The sequence below is a fragment of the Carcharhinus amblyrhynchos genome, chromosome 25 (genome assembly GCF_965287045.1).
Source record: "Carcharhinus amblyrhynchos chromosome 25, sCarAmb.v2.hapA, whole genome shotgun sequence".
In the NCBI taxonomy this organism is placed as follows: domain Eukaryota; kingdom Metazoa; phylum Chordata; class Chondrichthyes; order Carcharhiniformes; family Carcharhinidae; genus Carcharhinus; species Carcharhinus amblyrhynchos.
The window spans coordinates 43,149,763-43,177,357 of record NC_137348.1 but is presented as its reverse complement, the minus strand read 5'-3'; the positions used below and the strand labels follow the sequence as shown (position 1 = coordinate 43,177,357).

Sequence of the window (27,595 nt, the reverse complement as noted above, 5' to 3'; positions counted from 1 at the left end):
GGAGGGGAGCTCTCCCGCGGTACGCAGGCTTACGGGATATGGAACTGCCTCCGTCGTGGTGCTGACCCACGATACGGCCACTGCTATCCACCAGAACCCTTGGCCAGTGTGACCGATACGGAATCGATGAGCCCATCATGTTTGCTGCAATGTCCGAACGTCCAGTTATCTCAGCATCGAGAAACAGGCTGAGGATTGCTTGACTGGCAGGGGTGCCAGTGCTATTGTCATGAGGACTATAAGCCGGTTGCTAAGTAACAGCTTAACACCTGACAGTATGAAAGGCCTGAGGCTCCTAAACATCCAACAGATCGCAACACATCTGCATCGAGGGGGGATGGATGATCAGAAACAGCCTCTCCTCACTCCAGAACCGCATTATATACCTGGGTAAGGCACCCTCTCATATAGAATAGAAGCCCCGAAACTGGGGGATTCCAGTGCCTGGCCCTTTAAGGATCAACTGAGGGTCACATGACCCAGGGAAACCAATCGAGGAGCAGGGTGGGTTGTGGGGGGGATCACCCTGATGAGCGTTCTGCGCTCAGAGTCTTCTCAGGAGCTGATTGGAGCCACGAGGGTGTCAGCCTGGGGTGTGGGAACTCTCTGGAGTCCCATCGGGAATCTCTCATCGACCTCCCCATGGGGCTCGTTGAGTTCCCCTGGTAACAGGCAATGGCCGGTGCTGCTGGAACTCACCCCTGGGCCCTTTATCCCAGGCAGGGCTTACAGAACTGGAGCAGTAGATTAATTCCGTGGTTAACGGTAAGCACCATTCCTTTCCAGCCAGCTTTCCTGAGTTATTACGCTCGGTATAGTTCTAACTTGTAAACAAACGAATTGTGTTTTCCCAAAACTGGTGAATGAGCTTCTTTCTGGGAATGAAATAAGAAACTTTTCCACTTTGAATTATCCCATCAAGGAATGCCCAAACACCGCCAGCATTTTCTGTTTCGATTTCAGGATTTCCCGGCAGACATTCCGGATAACTGATCTGTCTCTAGTCCATATTTCACCCATCCATCTCTCTATCATCTCAGTACCGTTGCCAGCCTCTGCCTCTTTACTGGAGCTTCAGCAGTGCCGTCAGCGACAGTTAGAACTATTTCAATGTTCTCTCTTCCCCCCCTTTCGCACCTTCAGCTCATCCGCGACTCTGCTTCCCGTCTCCTCCTCATTCACCCACCAATCGATCTTACCCTCACCATCGGCTCCCTCACCTCCAGTCTCCCCATTTAAAATGTTCACATTTGTATTTAAACCTCTTCTTTGCTTTGCCCCATTTTCCAAACGGTGTTTTCCGGCCTCTTACGCCTCCCCCTTTCTCCACTGTTGGCAGCTCTGCGTTTCAGGCCCTTAACTCTGGAATTCTGTCCTTAGATCCTTTGTCTCTTTGTCACTTCTTAAAACTCACCTCTTTCACCCGGGTTCTCATCACTTTGGATGCCTCCTTTGGCTTCCTGTCCATTGTCCTTCTTCTGTGGAACAATTTGGGATGTTAATTAGATTTGGGTGAAATAAACCCAGTGCTGAGTAAAAGATTTTACTGGCTGCTGCTGTTAGTTATAGTTCTAAAATGTTTGCAAGTGTCTGAGGGAGACGGACAATCTGCCAATGATCAAACAAGACTGCACTCTGAGTCTGGCAGTATCTGTGGAGAAAGAAATAGGGCTAATGTTCAGGTTAACAACCTTTCTTCATGACTCTTCGGACATAGGAACAGGAGTGGGCCATTCAGCCCCGCGAGCCTACTCCACCATTCAATAATATCATCGAACATAGAACACTACACACAAACAGGCCCTTCGGCCCACAAGTTGCGCCGATCATATCCATACCTACCAGGCCTATCTATAACCCCCAATCCCATTAAATCCCATATACTCATCCAGAAGTCTTTTAAAAGACCCCAGCGAGTTCGCCTCCACCACCACCAACAGCAGCCGATTCCATTCACTCACCACCCTCTGAGTGAAAACTTACCCCTGACATCTCCTCTGTACTTGCTTCCCTGCACCTTAAACCTGTGTCCTCTCGTAGCGACCATTTCAGCCCTGGGAAATAGCCTCCGAGAATCCACCCTATCTATACCTCTCAACATCTTATACACCTCTATCAGGTCGCCTCTCATCCTTCGTCTCTCCGGGGAGAAGAGTCCCAGCTCCCTCAACCTATCCTCATAAGGCATGCCTCCCAATCCAGGCAACATCCTTGTAAATCTCCTCTGCACCCTCTCAATAGCTTCCACATCCTTCCTGTAGTGAGGCGACCAGAACTGCACACAGTACTCCAAGTGGGGTCTGACAAGGGTCTTATAAAGTTGCAGCATTACCTCCCGATTCCTAAACTCAATCCCTCGATTAATGAAGACACTGCACGCCTTCTTGACCACATCCTCCAACTGCGAGAAAAAATTTTATGAAAATACTCCCAGACTATCCAGCCTCTCCTTATGACCTTCCAGTCCCGGTAGCATCCTTGTAAATCATTTTTAACACCCTTTCCAGTTTAATAACATCCTTCTATAGCCGGGTAACCAGAATTGTACACAAATGTGGCCTCATCAATGTCTTGTACAGTTGTAACAAGACAACCCACCTCCTGTACTCTGTGCTGTAACCAGTGAAGGCAAGTGTGTCAAATGCCTTCTTCACCACTCTGTCTATCATCTTCAAGAAGCTATATAGCTGCAACCCTGGATCTCTCTGTTTGACAACACTACCCGGGGTCCTACATCAACTGGATAAGTCCTGCCCTGGTTTGTCTTACCAAAACGCAACACCTTGCATTTATCGGAGTTAAACTCCATTTGCTATTTCGTGGCCCGCTGGCTCAGTTGATCAAAATCCCTTTATAGTGTTAGACATAATCATCTCTGTCCAGTGTGCCACCAATTTTGGTGTCATCCACAATCCTACTAACCATGCCTCCTAAATCCTCATCCAAATGATTAACACAGTGAGAAATAAGAGTGGACCCAGCACCGATCCCTGGGCCACACCGCTGACCTCCAGTCTGTGAAACAACCCTCTATAACCAGCCTCTATCTCATACTGGCAAGTCAACCGTGTATCCGATTGGCTGATTCTCTCTGGATCCCATGTGATCTAATCTTACTGACCAGCCTATCATGTGGTACCTTGACAGAGGTCTTGTTAAAATCCATGTAGACAACATCCAGACTGTCCTTATCTATATTCTTGGTTAGCCCTTCAAAAAACTCAATCAAATTTGTCAGGCATCACAAACTAGCCAGCCAGCCAACTGTGATAACTGACTGTGAGTGTACCTTCAACACAAAAATTGGACTAGTTCAAGAAGGAAGATAAACATCCACTTTTCAAGAGTAATTTGAGATGGACAATAAACGCTGACCTTGCCAGTGATAGCCACAATTCACGAATCATAGAACCCTACAACGCAGAAAGAGGCCCTTCAGCCCAACACAATCCCATCCAGGCCCTACCCCCATATCCCTACATATTTTACCCACTACTCTCTCTAACCTACACATCCCTGGACACTAAGGGGCAATTTCTTAGCATGGCCAATCAACCTAACCCGCACATCTTTGGACTGTGGGAGGAAACCAGAGCACCCGGAGGAAACCCATGCAGACACGAGGAGAATGTGCAAACTCCACACAGACAGTGACCCGAGCCGGGAATCGAACCCAGGATCCTGGAGCTGTGAAGCAGCAGTGCTAATCACTGTGCTACCGTGCCGCCCACGAATAAACGAATGAACAAATAAAAATAACCACAATGTTCTTGCCACCTTTCAGCCCACACCTGGATATTGTCCAGGTCTTGCTGCATTTGGACAGGGACTGATTCAGTATCTGAGGAGTCGCAAATGGTGCTGAACATTGCACAGTTATTCCTTCTGACCTTATGATGGAGGGAAGGTCATTGGTGAAGCAGCTGCAGATGGTGGGGTCTCAGTCTCAGCCACTAAAAGTCTTCCATTAACCACCCTGCAGACATTAGGGTCATGGTTCTGCTCAGAAATACCATTTGTTTGCATCAAGACTAAGAGACAGGCGGCTACTTATTCTCAACTGCCCTTCAGTTGGGAGCAGCCTTGTCCCTGAGTCATAGGGTGGTGAGTTAGAACAAAGAACAGCACAGGAAACAGGCCCTTTGGCCCTACAAGCCCACGCCGCCCATTTTAACACTCAGTGAGAGCCTCATTCAAGTCTTTCATCGCTCGTCGATGCTTTGCCTACCCCTAGTGGAACTCCACAATAAAGGGGGCGGAAGTTTAGAGAATTATATGTGTGCCACGTTAAGGGAGATCCAATTTAGGGACAATTTATTGACATCAATCAGCCTAAAAGCACGTTTTTGGGGTGTGAGAGGAAACCGGAGCACCCGGAGAAAACCCACGCAGGCATGGGGAGAATGCGCAGACTCCCACAGACATTGATCCAAGTCGGAGATCCGACCCGGGTCCCTGTATCTGCACAGCAAACAGTGATAGTCACTGAGCTGTCCTGTTGCCTGTCAGTTGGTCCAGTTTAAGCGTACACTAATGGATGTGAAGCACTAGGCAACTCTTGAAGCAACATCCAAGAGCAGCCCTCGCACGACCCACCGCGTGTATACCCCTTGTTGGACAACAAGGCGGACAGAATCACCTGTGGATGTAAAAAGGAAAGGTTAGAGTCCATGTCCAGGACCTGAGCAGGAAAGTCAAGGCTCACTGTCCAACGCTCATACTGAGGGAATATTGCACTGTAGGGGCTCCCTCCTCCTGAGCTGTCCGCTCAGGTAAATGTGACAGATCCAACGTTGCTATTGCCAAGAAATAGAGGGGAGTTCTGGCCAATAGTTACCCCGCAATCAATGAGATTATCTGATCACTATCACATTGCTGTTTTTTTTGGGATCTTGCTGTGCACAGATTATTGTACCTTATTGAGTTTTTTGAGAAGGTGACCAAAGAGGTGGATGGGGGTAAGGCAGTTGACGTGGTATACATGGATTTTAGTAAGGCGTTCGATAAGGTTCACCATGGTAGGCTTCTGCAGAAAATGCAGATGTATGGGATTGTGGGTAATCTAGGAAGTTGGATCAGGAATTGGCTATCAGATAGGAGACAGAGGGTGGTGGTGGATGGTAAATATTCATCATGGAGTACAGTTACGAGTGGTGTGCCTCAGGGATCTGTTTTGGGGCCACTGTTGTTTGTAATTTTTATTAATGATCTGGATGAGGGTATAGTTGGGTGGATTAGTAAATTTGCTGATGACACCAAAATTGGAGGTGTGGTAGATTGTGAGGAAGGGTGTCATAGTCTGCAGGGAGACTTAGATAGGTTGCAGAGCTGGGCCGAGAGGTGGCGGATGGAATTTAATGCGGAGAAGTGTGAGGTAATTCACTTTGGTAGGAGCAACAGATGTGTCGAGTATAGGGCTAACGGGAAGACTTTGAATAGTGTGGATGAACAGAGGGATCTAGGTGTGTGTGTACATAGATCCCTGAAAGTTGGGAATCAAGTAGATAAGGTTGTTAAGAAGGCGTACGGTGTCTTGGCGTTTATTGGTAGGGGGATTGAATTTAGGAGTCGCAGTGTAATGTTGCAACTGTACACAACTCTAGTGCGGCCGCACTTGGAGTACTGTGTGCAGTTCTGGTCCCCGCATTACAAGAAGGATGTGGAGGCGTTGGAGAGGGTGCAGAGGAGGTTTACTAGGATGTTGCCTGGTATGGTGGGGAGGTCCTATGAGGAGAGACTGAGGGATTTAGGGTTGTTTTCGTTGGAAAGAAGGCGGCTAAGAGGGGATCTTATTGAAACATATAAGATGATTAGAGGTTTAGATAGGGTGGATAGTGATGGCCTTTTTCCTCGGATGGAGAAAGCTAGCACGAGGGGGCATGGCTTTAAATTAAGGGGGGGTAGCTACAGGACGGATGTCAGGGGTAGGTTCTTTACCCAGCGGGTGGTGAGGGACTGGAATGCCCTGCCTGCTGCAGTTGTAAATGCGTCTAGTTTGGGGGCGTTTAAGAGATCTCTGGATAGGTTTACGGACGAAAAGGGATTGGTATAGGCTAGTGGGTCATTGTTTTTGTAACTGGTCGGCGCAACATCGTGGGCCGAAGGGCCTGTTATGCGCTGTAATGTTCTATGTTCTATGGCTACACACTGAAATTATTAGGATGTGTTGGAGCTGGAGTCAGAGCTCGAGATGTTTCTGTTCTCCTTTCCCCATTCTGTTACTCACGCTTCCCAAACAATTCATCAATGGCAGGAGAAGGTAGGTTTATATTTGGGATGTTCTTACACTATTAAAGGTGCTGTATGAATGCAAGTTGTTGTTGAATGCATGCTCAGCTGTACTAGTGAACGATTAGAACGGAACCTGGCTGTTTTGCCATGTTCTCGATCTCTGTGTGGAGAGTTACCAGCAAATAGTAGCTGCCAAAGTGCCAATCTGTGCTCAGTGTGGGGAGGATCGGAGCGAGGGTGGGGAATGGGCAAGGAGGGAGCAGGGCTCAGAGAACGAAGAACAAAAACAGCCCGGGATACAGGCCCTTCGGCCCAACGAGCCTGCACCGCCATCTTAACATTAACCCCTCCACCCACGACCCTTATCTATTGTTTTATGGCCATCCACATTGAGGGAAACTAATTTCGGGACAATTTATTACCTCCAATCAGCCTAACAGCACATCTTTGGGGTGTGGGAGGAAACCGGAGCACCCGGAGAAAACCCACGCAAGCACGGGGAGAATGCGCAAACTCCCACAGACACCGGCCCAAATCCATGTGTCTGCACAGCAATCAGTGATAGTCACTGAGCTGTCGTCTTGCCCAGTATCTGGTCCAGTTTAAGCACACACTAATGACATGAAGCACTAGGCTATTTATCTCAAACATCCAAGAGCAGCCCTTGTACGACCCATCGCGTGTATGCCCCTCGTTGGACACAAGGCGGACCGACTTAAAACCTGTGAATGAAAAGAGAAAAACATTAGTATCATTCCACATCCTTATACATAACCAGGGACGTCCCAAGGCTACTGAACTTTATTTAAAACAATCTCCTATATCCCTCCATCTCCAACCCACTCATGTGCCTGTCTAAGTTACTCTTAAACAACTCAGAAGGATAACACCGTCCTCCACCTTACAACCTGTCCAGAGTCTGGTGTCCCTGGGGTTGGGGTTTTCGCAGCCTGATGGCAATGATCCGCTCTGAAACATTGTCCTGTTTTTAACTCTCGTACAGATACAGAGGATACGCCCGGACAATCCCATTCCGCTCTGGCAAGACTTATGGGAGGACGACCCACGATATCCTGAAGGATCCTAAGATTTCGAGAGCTGACCATTCTCTCCTGTTGCCAGTCACTAAGCCTCCAGATGACTATCTTCCTGAGTACAAGGAATACTGTCCCCCTGATGTGTCAGATCAGATCCACCCACAGAAACTCATTCCGGGTTATACTGGTAAGTCACTGCCTGCAGCGCACGGATCTCTGTAACGTCCCACAGACAGCCACTCCGGGGAAGGGGGCTGAGAGAGAGGCAGGAGCAGTTAAAAGTTCTAAAATGTGAAGCCCAACTTAATCCGATTCTTAAGAAGGAAATTAGGAGAGCCAGAAGGGGTCTTGAGGAGGCCTTGGCAGGCGGAGTTAAGGAAAACCCCAAAGCATTCTACAAGTATGTGAAGAGCAAGAGGATAAAACGTGAAAGAATAGGGCCTATCAAGAGTGATGGTGGGGAAGTTTGTATGGAACTGGAAGAAATAGCAGAGGTACTTAATAGAACATAGAACACCACAGCACAAACAGGCCCTTCGGCCCACAAGTTGCGCCGATCATATCCATACATACCAGGCCATAGAACTATCTGTAACTCCCAATCCCATTAAATCCCATATACTCATCCAGAAGTCTTTTAAAAGACCCCAGCGAGTTCGCCTCCACCACCACTGACGGCAGCCGATTCCACTCACTCACCACCCTGAGTGAAAAACTTACCCCTAACATCTCCTCTGTACTTGCTTCCCTGCATCTTAAACCTGTGTCCTCTCGTAGCGACCATTTCAGCCCTGGGAAATAGCCTCCAAGAATCCACCCTATCTATTCCTCTCAACATTTTATAAACCTCTATCAGGTCGCCTCTCAACCTTCGTCTCTCCAGGGAGAAGAGTCCCAGCTCCCTCAACCTATCCTCATAAGGCATGCCTCCCAATCCAGGCAACATCCTTGTAAATCTCCTCTGCACCCTCTCAATAGGTTCCTACGTTCTATGTTCTATGTTCTATAGTTTTCAGTGTGATAGTAACATCAGAGAAAATAATAAAATTTCCAACCCCCAAGGAAAACCCTTGACCTTTGCATCCAAAACCTGATTTAATCCCCACTCATGGCTGTTCCTTAATATTCATAAGAAATTTGCAACAGGAACAGGCCATTCAGCCACTGAAGCTTTTCTGCTGTTCAGTTTGATCGTGGTCCGTACCTCCATTTACCCACCTTGGTAATATCCCCAAATATCCTTCCGAATAAAAATCTGTCAATCTCAGTTCTGAAATTTTCAAAGCCTCGACAGCTCTGGGGGACAGAGTTCCAACTTTCCCCTCCCTTGGGTGTGAAGCAGTTTTACTGACACTTCCCCTGGACAGCGTCTCTCTAATTTTAGGATCCGCTTTCCTTTATTCTGGACCCCCACCATCATTTCCCCCAATCTATCCTCATCGTCTTAAGGTCCTCAATCTGATCGCCTGTTAGTTTCCTACTTTGGAGAGATTCCGAGCTTGGTCTCTGCAAACTGTCCCTATAATTTAACCCTTTAATGTTCCCCCCAGGGTTAGACTGTACCCACACCGAGGGGAAAGCAATCTTTCCTGAGATGTGGAGCGCTGAACTGAACGTGCGGTGTCGAAGCAAAGCTTTCTGTAACGGTAACAAAACACCCAGTTCTTTGTACTCCAGCCCCTTGAGATGAAGGCTCACGTTCCGCACCTTGAGGACTGGGCTAGACCGCTGATTTCCACCCTCCTCTCATCTTACCATCTTTATTCATCAGGCTACATCCCTCAGAAGCTATTCAGCTACGGTGGAAACTACTACAAGGAGAGTCTGGAGTCTGGACTCGGCCTGCGAAGACGCCAAATGGAAAATGCTCAGAAGCTTAAAGAGCCCGTGCTCATTACGTACGTGGATGGGAGGAGAAAGGTATGACCTGAAGGATGCTGAGGGGAGCAGAACATTCAATAGTAGCTGCACATGTACATGGTGTAAGAGCAGCATTTCCCAATAGCATTGTTATTTAGTGTGAGTGGTGAGAATGGATTTGGGTTCTATTTCAGCCCAGGCTGATGGCATTCAGGTCCCTCTCACTATAGGAAGGCATCAAATTAACTTTGGCAGACACAACCCACTTCTCAGTGAGTGGAGGCTTACGGTGCACAATTATCTTCAGTGCTGGATGAATTGGCAAACTCGGGGAATGGAAAATTGGCACATTGGGTGTTCCATAGAATCAGACAACCCTACAGTGCAGAAAGAGGCCCTTCGGCCCATCGAGTCTGCACTGACCACAATCCCACCCAGGTCCTATCCCCATATCCCTACATATTATACCCACTAATCCCTCTAACCTACACATCCCTGGACACTAAGGGGCAATTTCTTAGCATGGCCAATCAACCTAACCCGCACATCTTTGGACTGTGGGAGGAAACCGGAGCGCCCGGAGGAAACCCACGCAGTCACGAGGAGAATGTGCAAACTCCACACACAGTGACCCGAGCCGGGAATCGAACCCAGGACCCTGGAGCTCTGAAGCAGCAGTGCTAACCCACTGTGCTACCGTGCCACCCTATTGAGGCAAAATAGTGGGAACTCTAAGGTGCAGCTAAAAATAAAAGTGAAGGTTTTCCAGCCTGGGTTCTATTCTGGGACCTGACTGTCCAACAGCAACATCAGCTGGGGTTGTAACACCCAGGAATGAATGGGGAGGGAGAGCGGCACAGGATAACACTCAGTGCTTTTCACGTTGAGAGACTGAATATTTAACCCTACGCTGGGAATATGAGTAAGATATTAATGCGGTGACGTTCACTCCCTCAGCTAGTAGCAGTGGGTGAGAACAGGCCCCTGAAACCTCTGGCTGCAGACGTGGACCCAGTCAGCTGGACTCATCTTTACAAACACAAGCATGAGTTTACCACCCAGCCTCCAGAACTCCAGAGGAGAGGAATTTCAGGTATGTGAGAGGAACAAGCTAGAAAAAGAATTCAGAATGAGAGGTGACAAGACCAGGATATAACCAAAACCTGCTCCTGGGCCATACGAACCAGGAACATTTGAGTTAAAACTACTGACAAATGAGTTTCATGTGAATGTTTAAACAAACCCATTGCCATGGTACACAGTTCCCATTCAATATAATGATTTAGGACAGTGTTTCCAACCAAGGTGTGTGGCACACTGTGTGGTGAAGATACCCAGCCCCCACCGAGTGAAAAAATATTCAAAATGTTTCAAGATTACAACTGGTTTTTGAAGATGAATCTTGGGCCTCCTGCACGTGTGAACATAAGAACATAAGAAATAGGAGCAGGAGTAGGCCATCTAGCCCTTCGAGCCTGCCCCGCCATTCAATAAGACCATGGCTGATCTGAAGTGGCTCAGTTCCACTTTCCCGCTTTCTCCCCTTAATCCCCTTGTCTATCAGAAACCTATCTACCCGTGACTTAAATATATTTAGCGAGGCAGCCTCCACCACTTCAACGGGCAGAGAATTCCAGAGATTCACCACCCTTTGAGTGAAGAAGTTCCTCCTCAACTCCGATCTAAACTGCCCCCCTCCCCCTTATCTTGAGGCTGTGCCCCCTAGTCCTGCTGTCCTTTCTGAGCAGGAAGAATCTCTCTACCTCTACCCTATCCATCCCCTTCATTATCTTATACGTCTTAGAAAGAGGTAGATAGATTCTTCCCGCTTAGAAAGGACAACAGGACTAGTGTGCCAGCTGGGAAAGAGCCACGCGGGCATGGTTTAGATTTTTAATGTTGGTCAGGCCCAAGTGCATTGGCCAACGGGACTTGGAACTGAGGATAAAGGTTCCCACGCACCCACACAAAGAGCGGAAACTCAAAAACTCCTGGGAAAAGTGAGAGAGACAGGAAGAGATTTAAAGAAACAGTCTAGAGGACAGAGAAAAGTTCAAAATAGAGTTTCAGTAAATGGGGAAGACAGAGAATAAAGTAGGAGTGTCTCAAATATTTTTATAGTTTGAGGTGTATAAAAGGTTGGGAGCCATTGATTTAGGAGCAGCTGAAATGAAGCTGAGAGGAACTTTTTCATGCAAATGGTAATTGATTTGTGGAATTAATTGGGAGAGAGAGAGCGAGGGCACCAATTTCCCAACACTGACACCCTTCACTGCCAAAAGAGAGGCAGTTTCCAGTCGGGGAACCTTCACCCCGAGACCTACAGCTCTGGGTAAAGTCCCGGGTTAAAATACTCCCCGCTGCTGCTTCCCTCTGAGGGGGCAAGCCTCTCAATGAGGCACCTCATACTCCACAAGGGCCCCCCCTGCCCCGGGGAGATCTGGTAACGACCCCTCTCAGCCTCATGGTTATGACAGAGAGAGCAGTGGAACATTCAGTAGGCCAAGGGGCTGAAATGTTGGGATTGGCCAATATAGGGAGAGGCTCAGAGAGTCACACAATATAAAACCAGGCCCCTCGGCCCATCATGTCAATACTGACCATCAAATACCAATCTACACTCAGCCCATTTACCAGCACTTGGACCATAGCCTGCTATGCCTTAGTGATTTAAGTGCTTGTTCCAATACAAGCTCCGGTTTCCTCCCACACCCCAAAGATGTGCTCTTAGGCTGATTGGTGTAACAAATTGTCCCTAAATTAGTCTCCCCTCAATCTGGTTTCCAGTGTGGAGTGCCATAAGCGTAGACATGGGTCATGGGTGGAAGAGGGGACTCACAATGTTAAAATGGTGGTGCGGGCTCGTTGGGCTGAAGGGCCTGTTTCCCGTGCTGTGTTGTTCTTTGTTCTTTGATATTAGGTGTCCTAGATACAGGATCTGTGTTTTCCCGGTTTGTACCTTTTTGGGGCTCACCTTTAACCCTGTGGTTTTTGATTCATTCAATACTAAATATAAGGCTTCTTGATGTCCTGACTTGGACTCCGAAGCTATTAGGATATCATCTACATATTGTAGGATTGTGCTACCCTCTGGCAGTTCTACCCTGTTCAGGATGTCACTCATTACTCAATGGAAGATAGTGGGGCTGTTGTGGGCAAGTCCAAGTGTACTGTTAGTCTCCCACTGTAAAGGTGAACTTGTCTTGGGATTCGGGATCCAATGGTAAGGACCAGAATCCGTTGGCGATATCCAATACTGTGAATATTTTATGCAGCAGTAGTGGATTCATCAACATTAAGGGCATTTAAATGGTCTTTGGATAAACATATGGATGATATTGGAGTAGTGTAGGTTAGATAGGCTTTAGATTGGTTATACAGGTTGGCACAGCGTCGAGGGCCGAAGGGCCTGTACTGTGCTGTAATGTTCTAAGCATCAAATTCCTACAATGCAGAAAGAGACCATTTGGCCCATTGAGTCTGCACTGACCCTCTGGAAGAGCATCCCACCCTCTCCTCTCCCCTATCTCTGTGACCCTGTGCATTTCCCATGGGAGGGGGGGGGGGGACAGGGTTCAGTCTGGCTGGGGTGGATTTGGGGCCTCCCTCCTCTCCCTGGGGGTAGGATCTGCTTTCTTGGACGAAACACGAGGAGGAGTCCTTGTGCCCAATGCCATCTATCTACTCACTGACAAGGGATGCTGCAGGAGGCAGATTCTCAGCACCCTTGCTAAGGACTGGGAAAGTATCCTGGGCTCACAATCCTGCCACGTATGCCCTCAGGCTCCACAGCTCGAGTACCCAGTGACTCGTTATAAGCATCTAGTTTTCTATTCACCTCGCCGGGGTGTCTAAGATCATTGAGATGGCCTTTCTCTGCCAGCCTCTGGAAAGGGAACCCCCCCCCCTCCTCTCCGTCACTCCAGGATGATCTCATTGTGAAGTGAGGGACAGCCCTGCCTGGAACACCACCTCCCTACCTTCCCTCTCCCATCAGCGAGGCTTCAGTTCTTTCACTAAAATGAAAGTTGCCGCCGTGTGTTTAAATGCTCACTCAGTCCCAACTCGCTGCCCATCCTCGTGGCCAATCCGCACCCCCCCCCACAACCAGTGCAATGGCTTCCCCCACCGCAATGCACCACCCCCCACTCTTACAACACCCACTTCCTGCCCCCACCCCCCCACACACACTCCCCGTGACCGGGAGATGGCCTTCTTGTCAGTTTCTTGGCCCCAGATGGAAAATCAGTCCCAAAATATTTCAGGAAAGGGAGGCAGATTCCAAGTCATCCACCATCAGTGGAGCTGGGCACTAGATCAAAGAACAAAGAACAAAAACAGCCCGGGAAACAGGCCCTTCGGCCCAATGAGCCCACGCCGCCATTTTAACATTACCCTCTCCACCCATGACCCTTATCTGTTGTTTATGGCATTCCACATTGAGGGAAAACTAATTTAGGGACAATTTATTACCTCCAATCAGCCTAACAGCGCATCTTTGGGGTGTGGGAGGAAACCGGAGCACCCGGAGAAAACCCACGCAAGCACGGGGAGAATGCGCAAACTCCCACAGACACCGGCCCAAATCCATGTGTCTGCACAGCAATCAGCGATAGTCACTGAGCTGTCGTCTTGCCCAGTACCTGGTCCAGTTTAGACACACACTAACGACATGAAGCACTAGGCCAATCTCAAACAACCAAGAGCAGCCCCAGTACAACCCATCGCGTGGATGCCCCTCGTTGGACACAAGGCGGACCGACTTAAAACCTGTGAATGAAAAGAGAAAAAACATTAGTATCATTCCACATCCTTATACACTACCAGGGACGTCCCAATGCTCCTGAACCTTATTTAAAACAATCTCCTATATCCCTCCGTCTCCATCCCGCTCATGTGCCTGTCTAAGTAACTCTTAAACAACTTTTATTGTTTATATAGGGCAGGCAGAAACTGGAATTCCAGCCACACCGTGACAGAAATAAGACATCCTCTTGCTGATTCCACAAACCCTGGCAGGGTTAACACAGACAACACCAAGGAGCATCATGCCCGCTCCATCACTTGAAACCCCGAGTCTTTACAAGCCCTTACTATTGAGCTGCTGTGAGTCCTGAATTTGGTGACAGGGTCCTTTAGGGAGATAAATGTCAGCTCTCTCTGAACAGATTAATAACATTCTCTTTTATTCATCGCTGGTATAGGTTACACTGGATTTATTCCACGAATGGATTACGAGTTTGGGCATTCCTACCCAAAGGAGGTGAAGACTGCCATGGACAAGTTTCAACGCAAACAGGTACTGGTATCTCTCCAAGACTCTCTCACCGTGTCACTGTCCAAATGCTTCTGAGACCAGGTCTCCTCATTTCAAACCTTCCTCTCTTAACATTTTGCCTTTGTAAGTTAACCCCTGAAGCACTAATATATTGTCATTCCGGACTGGACTGATAGCAGTGAAAATTTCCTTTCTGAAGATTCAATATCATCTCCATTCATCCAATTATATCTACCTTAGTAATCTGGGCTTCAATCCACTTTTTGGTCAAAAGCCAATGTTAGTGATAATGTCATCTCGAAAGCAAAGAGTTTGAGAAATTGGAAATCAGGAACATTGAGGCACACTAGTTGGAGAAGGGATATGTTGATGTAGTAATTCAAATTATATATCCTCAGTTTCTCACCTCCTGATATGGTTTGAGCTTTGGGAAGAGGTGTCCATGACAGAATCCCTAACAATAACATTAGGCTTCAGTACGGTTCTTATCCACATATCCACCAACTCAGTGTGGGAACAAATAACATCCACGAGGGCTTTTCACCAGGGGAAGATCAGCTGATTCTTGGAAGGGATCGGAACAGAGCAGAGTGAGTACATTGGTATGTTTGTACTTTCTTATCAAACCTGCTGGGCTACCCGGCCAAAAGTCCACAGCAAATCACCCCTACTCCAGCCCCGAGGCAGGGGGCTGGCTCCAGGCTCATTCAACCCTTGGTGACCTGGTCAACTAGTCTCTGGGGCTAGGTGGTGATCCTGGATTTGTGGAACAAGGTAAGGCTCCTCTGCAGCCTAACCGTTAACTGGTGTCCTACACTTTGTCCTTTTAAGTAAGTGGAAGCCTTTCCTCTCGGGGTGACATGGTAGCACAGTGGGTTAGCACTGCTGCTTCACAGCTCCAGGGACCTGGGTTCGATTCCCGGCTCGGGTCACTGTCTGTGTGGAGTTTGCACATTCTCCTCGTGTCTGCCTGGGTTTCCTCCGGGTGCTCTGGTTTCCTCCCACAGTCCAAAGATGTGTGGGTTAGGTTTGATTGGCCATGCTAAAATTGCCCCTTAGTGTCCAGGGATGTGTAGGTTAGAGGGATTAGTGGGTATAATATGTAGGGATATGGGGAAACGGCCTGGGTGGGATTGTGTTCGGTGCAGACTCGATGGTCTGAAGGGCCTCTTCCTGCACTGTAGGGTTTTATGATGATCTCGAAAAATGATGCCCTGCGCTGTGTTGGTCAACTCTTTGTTAAGCATCACCCGATGTGTCTCCGGGGCCTCATTCCGACATTGCAATCTTTGGCAGAGGAAGGCAGTGGGCTGAGATCCACAATTCCTCAGCCTCTGTTTTCTCCAGGCTCGCCTCTTGGCACGCTGAGCCTTTTTTTGGCTTCTGTTTGCCTTTTCCTATCAGCTTCCAGAGCTCACATCCACCAGGAATATCTTTCAGTTGTCAGTGTCAATGTCTGCCACCTTCATTTCTCCTGTGAGTGTCCTGCCAGTTCACCGTACAGAAATCTTTTGGCTAAGGGCCATCACTAAGCCGATGAACGTGACTGAGCCAGCTCAGGAGTTGTTGGTTTGGTAATGAGTGTACGCTGATGGAATTATCGTTCTCCAGAACCTCTGCGTTGGTCATCTTGCTCTGCCAAAAGATATGTTCGAGATCGTAAAGGTGGAAACTGTTCAGCATTATCTCCTGGAGAGAATACATTGTCCAGGTCTCAACATTGTAGACAAGGACCCTGAGGACACAGGCTTGCTAGACTCCCAGTTTGGTGTCCTCACTTAGATTGCTGTTGCTCCACGCTATTTTACTCAACTTGGACACAACAGCTGCAGCTTCTGGGATGTGAGAGTTAATTTCAGCATCAAGTGACAGATTGCTGGTGATTGTGGAGCCTAGACATGTGGAACTCCAGGATCAATTGCAATGCTAATAGCTGGTGGCCTAATAACATCCTGGGGCATCACATTTGTCTTTCTGATGCTGATGTTCTTTACAGGAAAAGGAAGTCTGTCCATTTGATCCATAGAATCTCTGCAGTGCAGAAAGAATCCATTTGGCCCATTGACTGTCTGAAAGAGCAGCCCACCCAAGCCCTCCCCTCCACCTTGTCTCTGTAACCCTGTGCATTAGCCATAGCCAATCCACCTAACCTGCATATCTTTGGACTGTGGGAAGAAATCGGAGCACCCGAAGGAAACCCACACAGACACAGAATGTGCAGACTCTGCACAGACAGTGACCCCAGGCTGGAATTGAACCCAGATCCCTGGAGCAGTGAGGTAGCAGTGCTCATCACTGTGTCAGCGTGCCACCCTAATGATTCTGAAGGTGTTTCTCTGATTAGAATGATAGTGTAACACCGTCAGCATAAAGCAACTCCCTGATAAGAACTTGGTGCACTGTTTTGTTGGATCTCAGGTGGGCAATGGTGCTCAGTCCTGATAAGTAAGTAGACCCCCAACGCAGATAGCCTGAAGACAGATGAGAGCAACAAAGAACAGCCAAGGACTGTGGGTACCAACCCTGTTTGACCCCATCTCGGATTTCAGAGGGTTCTGATGTTGCCTCGTTATAGCTGCCCTACCCATTGTACAATGGAATGAGATCAGATTGAACAGCTTTGGTGGGCAGTCTATTTTCTCCAACAACTCTCTGCTCACATGGTGAATGTTTCGCTGAGATCTATGAAGCCAATAGGTTTATTTGTTGATGGAATTTCTGCTGGAGCTGCCGGATTGAGAGGATCATTTCAGTTGTGGATCTCCCTGTTGTGGAGGTACACTGAGGTTCAGGATGGATATGTTCATTCAGGACCTGCAGTCTGACTAATACATTTCCCGGGATGCTCAATAGGGAGATGCCTCGATATTTGTTCCAATCACTGGGATCACCCTTTGCTCTTGTCCAATATCTTCACATCACACATATACTGGGGTCCTGCGACTGCTCTCCAGCAGAGATAGATGCTGCAGTTTCCCGGCTAGAGGAGTTTGCGAGGTGGTTTTCAATGAAGTAATTTTCTTTGCCTGTTTTGAACATGCCCCTCACGTTCCCCGTGTGGAAGGGTATCTGGATGTTATAACCAGTGGGGACACCAACTAGCAGTCTCTTGGACTTTACTTCAAGCAGTTCATAGAATCCCTACAATGCAGAAGGCTATTTGGCCCATTGAGTCTGCACCGACAATAATCCCACCCAGGCCTAATAGAACATAGAACATTCCAGCGCAGTACAGGCCCTTCGGCCCTCGATGTTGTGCCGACCAGTGGAACCAATCTAATGACCCTCTAACCTAAACTATTCCAGTGTTATCCATATGCCTATCCACTGACCATCTGAACGCCCTTAAAGTTGGTGAGTCCACAACTGCTGCAGGCAGGGCATTCCACACCCTTACTACCCTCACATAACCCGTAACCCCGCATATTTACCCTGCTAATCACCCTAACCTACGCATCCTAGGGGGCAATTTTAGCATGACCAGTCAACCTGACCCACACATCATTGGACTGACAGAGGAAACTGGAGCACCCGGAGAAAACCCGCTCAGATATGGGGAGAACGTGCAAACTCCACACAGACTGTGACCCAGGAATCGAACCCAGGACCCTGGAGCTGTGAGGCAGCAGCGCTAACAACCGTGCTACCGTGCCGCCCAGTTCTCAGTGTATACAGAGCCTTCTCATTCAGATCTCTCGTTAATGAAAGGGGACTGTTTGGATTCAATGACAGGTTCTATCAAAGTATCGTTCACCCCGAAACAGCATTTTCCTGCTCTTGCTTCCCATTTGTTGAGAGTGTGGGAAAATATCTTGATGTTTCATTTTGCTTCTGCACCCTCTGTGTGGGAGTGTCTGTTTTATCCAGTGAAAGAACATTGGAGCAGAGGAATTAGGAGCTCTTCAAAGCTGGCCCACCATTCGGTCAGATCATGGCTGATCGCTCCCGGGTCTCAAATCCACTCCTTACCCGTTCCTCGTATCCCTTTAAACTGTTTCTTTATCAGAAAAAATGTACGAAGAAACTATGAAGGATACATGCTAACCCAGGCACACACCAGGGAGTGACTTATACCCCAGTCAGCACCATGGGAGCTGCATGTGTTGAGAATACTGAGCCAAGAGTCACATCTAGAACATAAGAAATAGGAGCAGGAGTAGGCCATCTAGCCCTTCGAGCCTGCCCCGCCATTCAATAAGATCATGGCTGATCTGTCGCTGCTCAGTTCCACATTCCCACCCTCTCCCCATAACCCTTAATCCCCTCGCTTATCAAAAACCCATCAACCCGCTTCTTAAAAATATTTAGTGAGGCAGCCTCCACCACTTCAACGGGCAGAGAATTCCAGAGATTCACCACCCTTTGAGTGAAGAAGTTCCTCCTCAACTCCGTTCTAAACCGCCCCCCTTTTATCTTGAGGCTGTGCCCCCTAGTCCTACTGTCCTTTCTGAGCAGGAAGAGTCTCTCCACCTCTATCCTATCCATCCCCTTCATCATCTTATACGTCTCAATGAGATCTCCCCTCATTCTTCTAAACTCTAACGAGTACAAGGCTAGTTTATTCAGCCTCTCCTCATAGCTCAACCCCCTCAACTCCGGTATCAGTCTAGTAAACCTCCTCTGCACTCCCTCCAAGGCCAAAATATCCTTGCGTATCCTATTGATGATCAGATTCAGCTCGTGCTAATGTCCTGATCCTGGATATCTCCGGGTCACCTTGTGGCCTGGTGTGTTCTGAAAGGCATTAGTTGCACAAAGCTCTCTCCATTCTCATTTATCTTTCCCAGGCTATGATGTCTGAGGCAGAAGGGTCCACAACCACTGTTGGGTTGAAAGCCCTCAGTCGGTAAATATGTTGTGAATGAGGAAGGGATTCTGCTGATGGGTGTTAAACTCCCGACAGATCTGGTCTTTCACTGCGATGTTGGATATTGAGACTTATATTAACTGGCCTTGTTCAAGTTAGATAAATAGAGAACAGGATTGGAACCACATTTCATGGGTTCTCACACTGATAGTAATGAAATCCTTACAGTGAAGCCTATCCCTTGCTCAGACCTGTCCTCTGGACTCTTCCTCTGCCAGATGGAGCTGTAGTGTCTTTCTTTCCATGATCCGCTCTTAGTGAGCTGATACAGCAGCTGTGTCACTTTCAGCCTAGAAATCCCACAACACCAGTTTAAAGTCCAAACAGGTTTATTTGTAGCAAAAGCCACAAGCTTTTGGGACAGCCTGTCCCTTCGTCAGGTGAGTGGGAGCTCTGTTCACAAACAGGGCATATAAAGACACAAACTCAATTTACAGAATAATGGTTGGAATGTGAGTCTTTACAGGTAATCAAGTCTTAAAGGTACAGACAATGTGAATGGAGAGAGGGTTAAACACAGGTTAAAGAGATGTGTATTGTCTCCAGCCAGCACAGTTAGTGAGATTTTGCAAACCCAGGCAAGTCATGGGGGTTACAGATAGTGCGACATGAACCCAAGATCCCGGTTGAGACCGTCCTCATGTGTGCAGAACTTGGCTATCAGTCTCTGTTCAGCGACTCTGCGCTGTCGTGTGTCGTGAAGGCCGCCTTGGAGAATGCTTACCCGAAGATCAGAGGCTGAATGCCCGTGACCACTGAAGTGTTCGCCAACAGGAAGGGAACAGTCTTGCCTGAATGAACACCGCTCAACAATCACCAGGCAATACTGTTCCCGTCCTGTTGGTTAATTCTTTAACCCAAACACTAGATATATTACATTGATTCGCCTCAGTCAAAGAACAAAGAAAATTCCAGCACAGGAACAGGCCCTTCGGCCCTCCAAGCCTGCATCGACCATGCTGCCCGACTTAACTAAAATCCCCTACCCTTCCAGGGACCATATCCCTTTATTCCCATCCTATTCATGTACTTGTCAAGACGCCCCTTAAAAGTCACTACCGTATCCGCTTCCACTACCTCCCCTGGCAACGAGTTCCAGGCACCTATTACTCTCTGTGTAAAAAATCTGCCTCGTACACCTCCTTTAAACCTTGCCCCTCGCACTGTAATCCTATGCCCCCTAATAATTGGCTCTCCCACCCTGGGAAAAAGCTTCTGACGATCCACTCTGTCTATGCCCCTCATAACCTTGTAGACTTCTATCAGGTCTCCCCTCAACCTTCGTCGCTCCAGTGAGAACAAACCAAGTTTCTCCAACCTCTCCTCATAGCTAATGCCCTCCATACCAGGCAACATCCTGGTAAATCTTTTCTGTACCCTCTCCAAAGCCTCCACCTCCTTCTGGTAGTGTGGTGACCAGAATTGAACACAATATTCCAAGTGCGGCCTCACTAAGGTTCTATAAAGCTGCAACATGACTTGCCAATTTTTAAACTCAATACCCCAGCCGATGAAGGCAAGCATGCCGTATGCCTTCTTGACTACCTTCTCCACCTGCATTGCCACTTTCAGTGACCTGTGTATCTGTACACCCAGATCCCTCTGCCTATCAATACTCTTAAGGGTTCTGCCATTTGTTGTATATTTCCTATCTGTATTAGACTTTCCAAAATACATTACCTCACATTTGTCCGGATTAAACTCCATCTGCCATCTCTCTGCCCAAGTCTCCAACTGATCTATATCCTGCTATATCCTCTGATGGTCCTCATCGCTATCCACAAATCCACCAACCTTTGTGTCGTCCGCAAACTTACTAATCAATCCAGTTGCATTTTCCTCCAAATCATTTATATATGTTATAAAGGACAAAGGTCCCAGCACTGATCCCTGATGAGTACCGCTTGTCACAGCCCTCCATTCAGAAACACACCCTTCCACTGCTACCCTCTGTCTTCTTTGACCGAGCCAGTTTTGTATCCACCTTGCCAGCTCACCTCTGATCCCATGCGACTTCACCTTTTGCACCAGTCTGCCGTGAGGGATCTTGTCAAAGGCAATTCTGAAGTCCATGTAGACAACATCCACTGCCCTACCCTCATCAATCATCTCCATCACTTCCTCGAAAAACTCAATCAACTTTGTGAGACACGACTTCCCCTTCACAAAACCATGTTGCCTCTCACTAATACATCCACTTATTTCCAAGTGGGAATAAATTCTGTCTCAAAGAATCCTCTCCAATAATTTCCCTGCCACTGATGTAAGGCTCACTGGCCTGTAATTACCTGGGTTATTGTTGCTACCCTTCTTAAACAAAGGAACAACATTGGCTATTCTCCAATCCTCTGGGACCTCCCCTGTAGCCAGTGAGGATACAAAGATTTCTCTCAAGGCCCTAGCAATTTCCTCCCTTGCCTGTCTCAGTATTCTGGGGTATATCCCATCAGGCCCTGGGGACTTATCTACCTTAATAGAAACATAAAAACATAGAACATTACAGCACAGTACAGGCCCTTCAGCCCTCGATGTTATGCTGAGCTATGTCCGAACCCAAGATCAAGCTATCCCACTCCCTATCATTCTGGTGTGTTCCATGTGCCTATCCAATTACCCCTTGAAAGTTCCTAAAGTGTCCGACTCCACTATCACAGCAGGCAGTGTATTCCACACCCCAACCACTCTCTGAGTGAAGAACCTACCTCAGACATCCCTCCAGATCTCCCACCATGAACCTTATATTTATGCCCCCTAGTAACAGCTACATCCACCCGAGGAAATAGTCTCTGCACGTCCACTCTATCGATCCCCCTCATCATCTTATAAACCTCTATTAAGTCGCCTCTCATCCTCCTCCGCTCCAAAGAGAAAAGCCCCAGCTCCCTCAACCTTTCCTCATCAGACCTACCCGCCAAACCAGTCAGCATCCTGGTAAATCTCCTCTGCACTCTCTCCAATGCTTCCACATCCTTCTTATAGTGAGGTGACCAGAACTGAACACAATATTCCAAATGTGGTCTCACCAAGGTCCTGTATAGTTGCAGCATAACCCCACGGCTCTTAAACTCAAACCCCCTGTTAATAAACGCTAACACACTATAAGCCTTCTTCACAGCTCTATCCACGTGAGTGGCAACCTTCAGAGATCTGTGGATATGAACCCCAAGATCTCTCTGTTCCTCCACATTCCTTACAACCCTGCCGTTGACCCTGTAATCTGCATTCAAGTTTGTCCTACCAAAATGAACCACCTCACACTTCTCAGGGTTAAACTCCATCTGCCACTTTTCAGCCCAGCTCTGCATCCTATCAATGTCTCTTTGCAGCCTGCAAGAGCCCTCCACCTCATCCACTACTCCTCCAATCTTGGTATCATCAGCAAATTTACTCACCCACTCTTCCAAGTCATTGATAAAACTCACAAATAGCAGAGGACCCAGCACTGATCCCTGTGGTACACCGCTGGTAACTGGTCTCCAGTCTGAAAATTTTCCCTCCACCACCACCCTCTGTCTTCTATGGGATAATTATCCAATTGGCCAAATTTCCCTCTATCCCACACCTCCTTACTTTCTTCATGTACCTCAAGAACCCCAATACCTTCCCTTTTTGATCTCAACGTGACTCATGTCACTCTGTGTCAGTTGCTTTGATGTAATCTGGATGGACAGGCACACAGGGTTAAGGAGACTGTGGGGGATTTGCACCTATAATTATCCCATATAACCTGCACTCCCTCAATGGTCTCACATACTCCCTCAGCAGCTTGTCCAATGTGGAACGATTTGGGGTTATAGACAGCAGTGCCTCTTAAATGGCAATGACAGCTCGGGTATAAATTACACTGGGATCCTCTGAGTACGGGAAGGGTTCTGTTTAAATATTTCATGCAGCTGGGATCCTATCACAGACAGCCCTTGCTACTGTATTGTACGGATCATATTAAATACAGCTGAACAATGGGCCCACGCAGCACCGGATTTCCCTGTTCTCAGTTTGAAATCTCAGACAGGACGGTCTCTGATTGTGAACATTTTCTTTTCAGTATCTCGTGAGAAACAATCTGAAAGGTTATCGAGAGGAGATGCCAAAGCCAGAGGTTAGACTTTACCCCAGCACACCAATGGTTCCTAAATACAGTGGTCATGTGCCAGGTACGTAATGTTTATGAGTGTCCAGTCACTGTACAAACCCTGATTACACCTCACCATACACTGGACCACAGTGGGTAAGACATCTCGCCACCTGAGCCGATTTATCAACAAACTCACATATCCACGTTGTGTAAAGAATTATTTTCTATCATCTCTAAACCATCCTGACTTTAATTTTATGCTTCCTTTGTTCTGGACTTCTAAAAGGAATAGGATCTCCCCTCTAGCCTATCAAATCCTTTAATCACCTTGAACACCTTTGGGACAGCTGTTTGGTTTTCCAGTTAACTAAAAACACATACAAAACCTTACAGGTTACAAAACTCAGATCGACAGCCAGGCCTTATGAACAGGGTAAGTTGAGCTTCCAGATCCTTCCACTGCATTGTACCTCAGACAAGGAAGGGTACTTGCGGAGGTGACCCTTGTGTACATTTCGAACAGGCGCTGTCATGACATCACCCAGAAATATTGGCTAATTTTGGTGCTCAATTTGTGAATGAGGGACACTGAACTCCATTCACCAAAGAATGTCAGTATGGTTACAAGAGCGACCTAGCACTGACGATAGTTAAAGAACCAGGCACCCAACTTGACATAAAGTAATTTAAAATAACATACATAAGAACATAAGAAATAGGAGCAGGAGTAGGCCATCCAGCCCTTCGAGCCTGCCCCACCATTCAATAAGATCATGGCTGATCTGTCACTATTACATACATCTGTAAATAGCCGAGAGTATTTTTGAAGGTGTTCTGAGTATTCTCAAATGCTTTTATGACTCATTTTAAGCTGGTAGCTGCTGCAAGTGTAAATGTGTCAGTCAGTAGATTGTAATGAAAACTATCAGACCCCAATAGTTTAATTTTTTGGGGTCGATCAGACAGAGAGAGGACATGTCCCATTTTTTTCATGCTTTGCCTCTTTCCATTTGGCTCACATCTAACCCTTGTTGCCCCTGGTGATGCCTTGCCCTTATATTATTGTCTCCTTGTCTCCTGGGCCTTTTCCTTTTTGTAATTCTTACTCCTGTTAGTTTTTTCTTGTGTGGGGTGCTGGATGGGGTGGTAAATGCGTCGGGGGGGAAACAAAATTGTTAAAACTGTAAAAGGGTTAAATTGTGGGTTCACTCTGAGCATTCTGTAGCTGTCTCCAGGTTACTTCGGTTCCTAAGCTCTGTGTTCTGGTTTCTGTACAATTTATAGCAATGAGAATACAAATATAACATCACTATTCAAGGGAAACAGAAAGCAGGAAACTGTGGACCAGTTAGCCTAACATCTGTAATTGGGAAATGTTAGATCAGCTATCACTGCTCAAACTCTGATGTACAAGTAGTACACAACAGATAGGTTTCTGCATTGTCTGCACACACGCTCAACACAGAGTCATAGAGGTTTACAGCATGGAAATAGGCTCTTCAGCCCAATTTGTCCATATTACCCTTTTTGTTTTAAACCCCTAAGATAATCCCAATTGTTTGCATTTGGCCCATATCCTTCTATATCCATCTTACCCATGTAACAGTTTAAACGCTTTTTAAAAGAGAAAATTGTACCTGCCTCTACTACTACCTCTGGCAGCTCGTTCCAAACACTCATCACCCTCTGTGTGAAAAAATTGCCCCTCTGGACCCTTCTGTATCTCTCCCTCTCACCTTAAACCTATGCCCTATAGTTTTAGACTCCCCTACCTTTGGGAAAAAATATTGACTATCTAGCTGATCTATGCCCCTCATTATTTTATTGATCTCTATAAGATCACCCCTAAAACTCTTACACTTCAGGGAAAAAAATCCCAAACTACCCAGCCTCTCCTTATAACTCAAACAATCAAGTCCCGGTAGCATCCTAGTAAATCTTTTCAGCACTCTTTCTAGTTTAATGATACCCTTTCTATAATAAGGTGACCAGAACTGTACACAGTATTCCAAGTGTGGCCTTACCAATGTCTTGTACAATTTCAAAAAGACGTCCCAACTCCTGTATTCAGTGTTCTGGCCAATGAAACCAAGCATGCCGAATGCCTTCTTCACCACTCTGTCCACCTGTGACTCCACTTTCAAGGAGCTATGAACCTGTACCCCTAGATCTCTTTGTTCTATAACTGTCCTCAACGTCTTACCATTAACTGAGTAAGTCCTGCCCTGGTTCAGTCTACTGAAATGCATCACCTCACATTTATCTAAATTAAACTCCATCTGCCATTTGTCAGCCCACTGGCCCAATTGATCAAGATCCTGCTGCAAACCTAGATAACCTTTTTCACTGTCCACTATGCCACCAATCTTGGCGTCATCTGCAAACTTACTAACCATGTCTACTAAATTCGTATCTAAATCATTAATATAAATGACAAATAACAGTGGACCCAGCACCGATCCCTGAGGCACACTGCTGGTCACAGGCCTCCAGCTTGAAAAACAACTCTCTACAACCACCCTCTGGCTTCTGTCAAGAAGCCAATTTTGTATCCATTTAGATACCTCACCCTGGATCCCGTGAGATTTAACCTTATGCAACAATCTACCATGTGGTACCTTGTCAATGGCCTTGCTAAAGTCCATGTAGACAACATCAACTGCACTGCCCTCATCTACCTTCTTGGTTACCCCCTTCAAAAAACTCAGTCAAATTTGTGAGACATGATTTTCCGCTCACAAAGCCATGCTGACTGTCCCTAATCAGTCCTTGTGTCTCTAAATGCCTGTAGAGCCTCTCTCTCAGAATACCTTCTGATAACTTATCCACCACAGATGTGAGGCTCACTGGCCTGTAGTTCCCAGGCTTTGCCCTTCAGCCCTTTTTGAACAAAGGCACAACATTTTCCACCCTCCAATCTTCCAGCACCTCACCTGTGGCTGTTGATGATTCAAATATCTCGGCGAGGGGACCCACAATTTCCTCCCTAGTCTCTCACAACATCCTGGGATACAGTTATACAGTTGTCCTACGGGATGTTTATTTAGTAGTATGTTCCTACCTTGAAGTTCTGGTTTAGGTCAGTTTAGCGGCTCAATTATTTGCTAGCTGATGTAATGAGAACCTTTATTCTGAATCTCACGTGTTTAATTTTTGTGTTTTATAGGGGCTAACTTTGATATCGGATCAACATTTGGCAAGAATTCTAGAATTGCTCATAGACAAATCCACTGTCTGTAATTTGCTTTTCAAAGTCGTGTTATCTGAGGATTTTATTGGTATGTCATAGCATTTGTAACAGAAGCTTAGTAAACAGAGGAAAATACCAAAGACGAAAGGAAAGGCATCGTTAAGATAGACTGGAATGTGATAATTAAAGCATGGTTCTGAACAGCATTGCTCCTTGTCCTGTGTAGTTCAGCAGGCAAGAACCCAAATGGTGCCAAAGCACAGGCTTCACACAATCAGATTCTCTATTGCGGTAATTCCACTACTTTGATTTTAGCTCAAGGCATGTGTCATGAGGACAGGGAAAACTCATCAAGATTTTAACTGATGGACCTCATCTGTATAAGCTGTGTCAGCCTCCAATCCCAACCTGGATGATATCTCTGCTGGACGGGGAACAGGTCAATTTCGGGATCTATAAAGTCTTCTGCTTTGGATATGTTGGCACACAGATTCCATATTCCACTTAACAATTATATATGTGGTTAACCCTGGCTAATCTAGGTTTGACCTGCTCTTGTTATAGTCATGATAATGAGAAACTTCTGAATAAAGACCATCTAAAGATGGATATTGAAAATTTCAAATACTGACTCACTAGCAAGAGATTGTCTGAAAGGGAAGTTGTGGAAAACCCAAGAATTGGGAGGTCTAACCTTTCTATTTGAGATATGGAGGAACACTCCTGACCTTCCTGCCCCCCACAAAGGCAATGGGGTTGTATGATGTTATCCTGTATAGAACAAAGAACAAAGAAAGTTATAGCACAGGAACAGGCCATGCTGCCCGACTTAACTAAAATCCCCTACCCTTCTGGGATCCATATCCCTCTATTCCCATCCTATTCATGTATTTATCAAGACGCCATCACTGTGTCCACTTCCACTACCCGCCCGGGTGAGTTTCAGCCACCCACCACTCTCTGTGTAAAAAAATCTGCCTCGTACACCTCCTTTAAACCTTACCCCTCACACCTTAAACCTGTGCCCCCTAGTAATTGACTCTTCCACCCTGGGAAA

General features: G+C 47.0%; 1 protein-coding gene across 1 annotated transcript; it reads left to right on the top strand.

Annotated features, from left to right (window-relative positions):
• The first annotated feature begins 337 nt into the window (after positions 1 to 337).
• LOC145358271 (ciliary microtubule inner protein 2A-like) lies at positions 338 to 26,588 on the top strand. The gene is made up of 7 exons (XM_080212151.1): positions 338 to 390; positions 7,235 to 7,455; positions 9,040 to 9,188; positions 10,086 to 10,221; positions 14,333 to 14,427; positions 23,319 to 23,427; positions 26,515 to 26,588. The coding sequence occupies exons 1-7, from the start codon at positions 338 to 340 to the stop codon at positions 26,586 to 26,588; spliced, it is 837 nt and encodes a 278-aa protein (XP_080068277.1).
• The last annotated feature ends 1,007 nt before the right edge of the window (positions 26,589 to 27,595 follow it).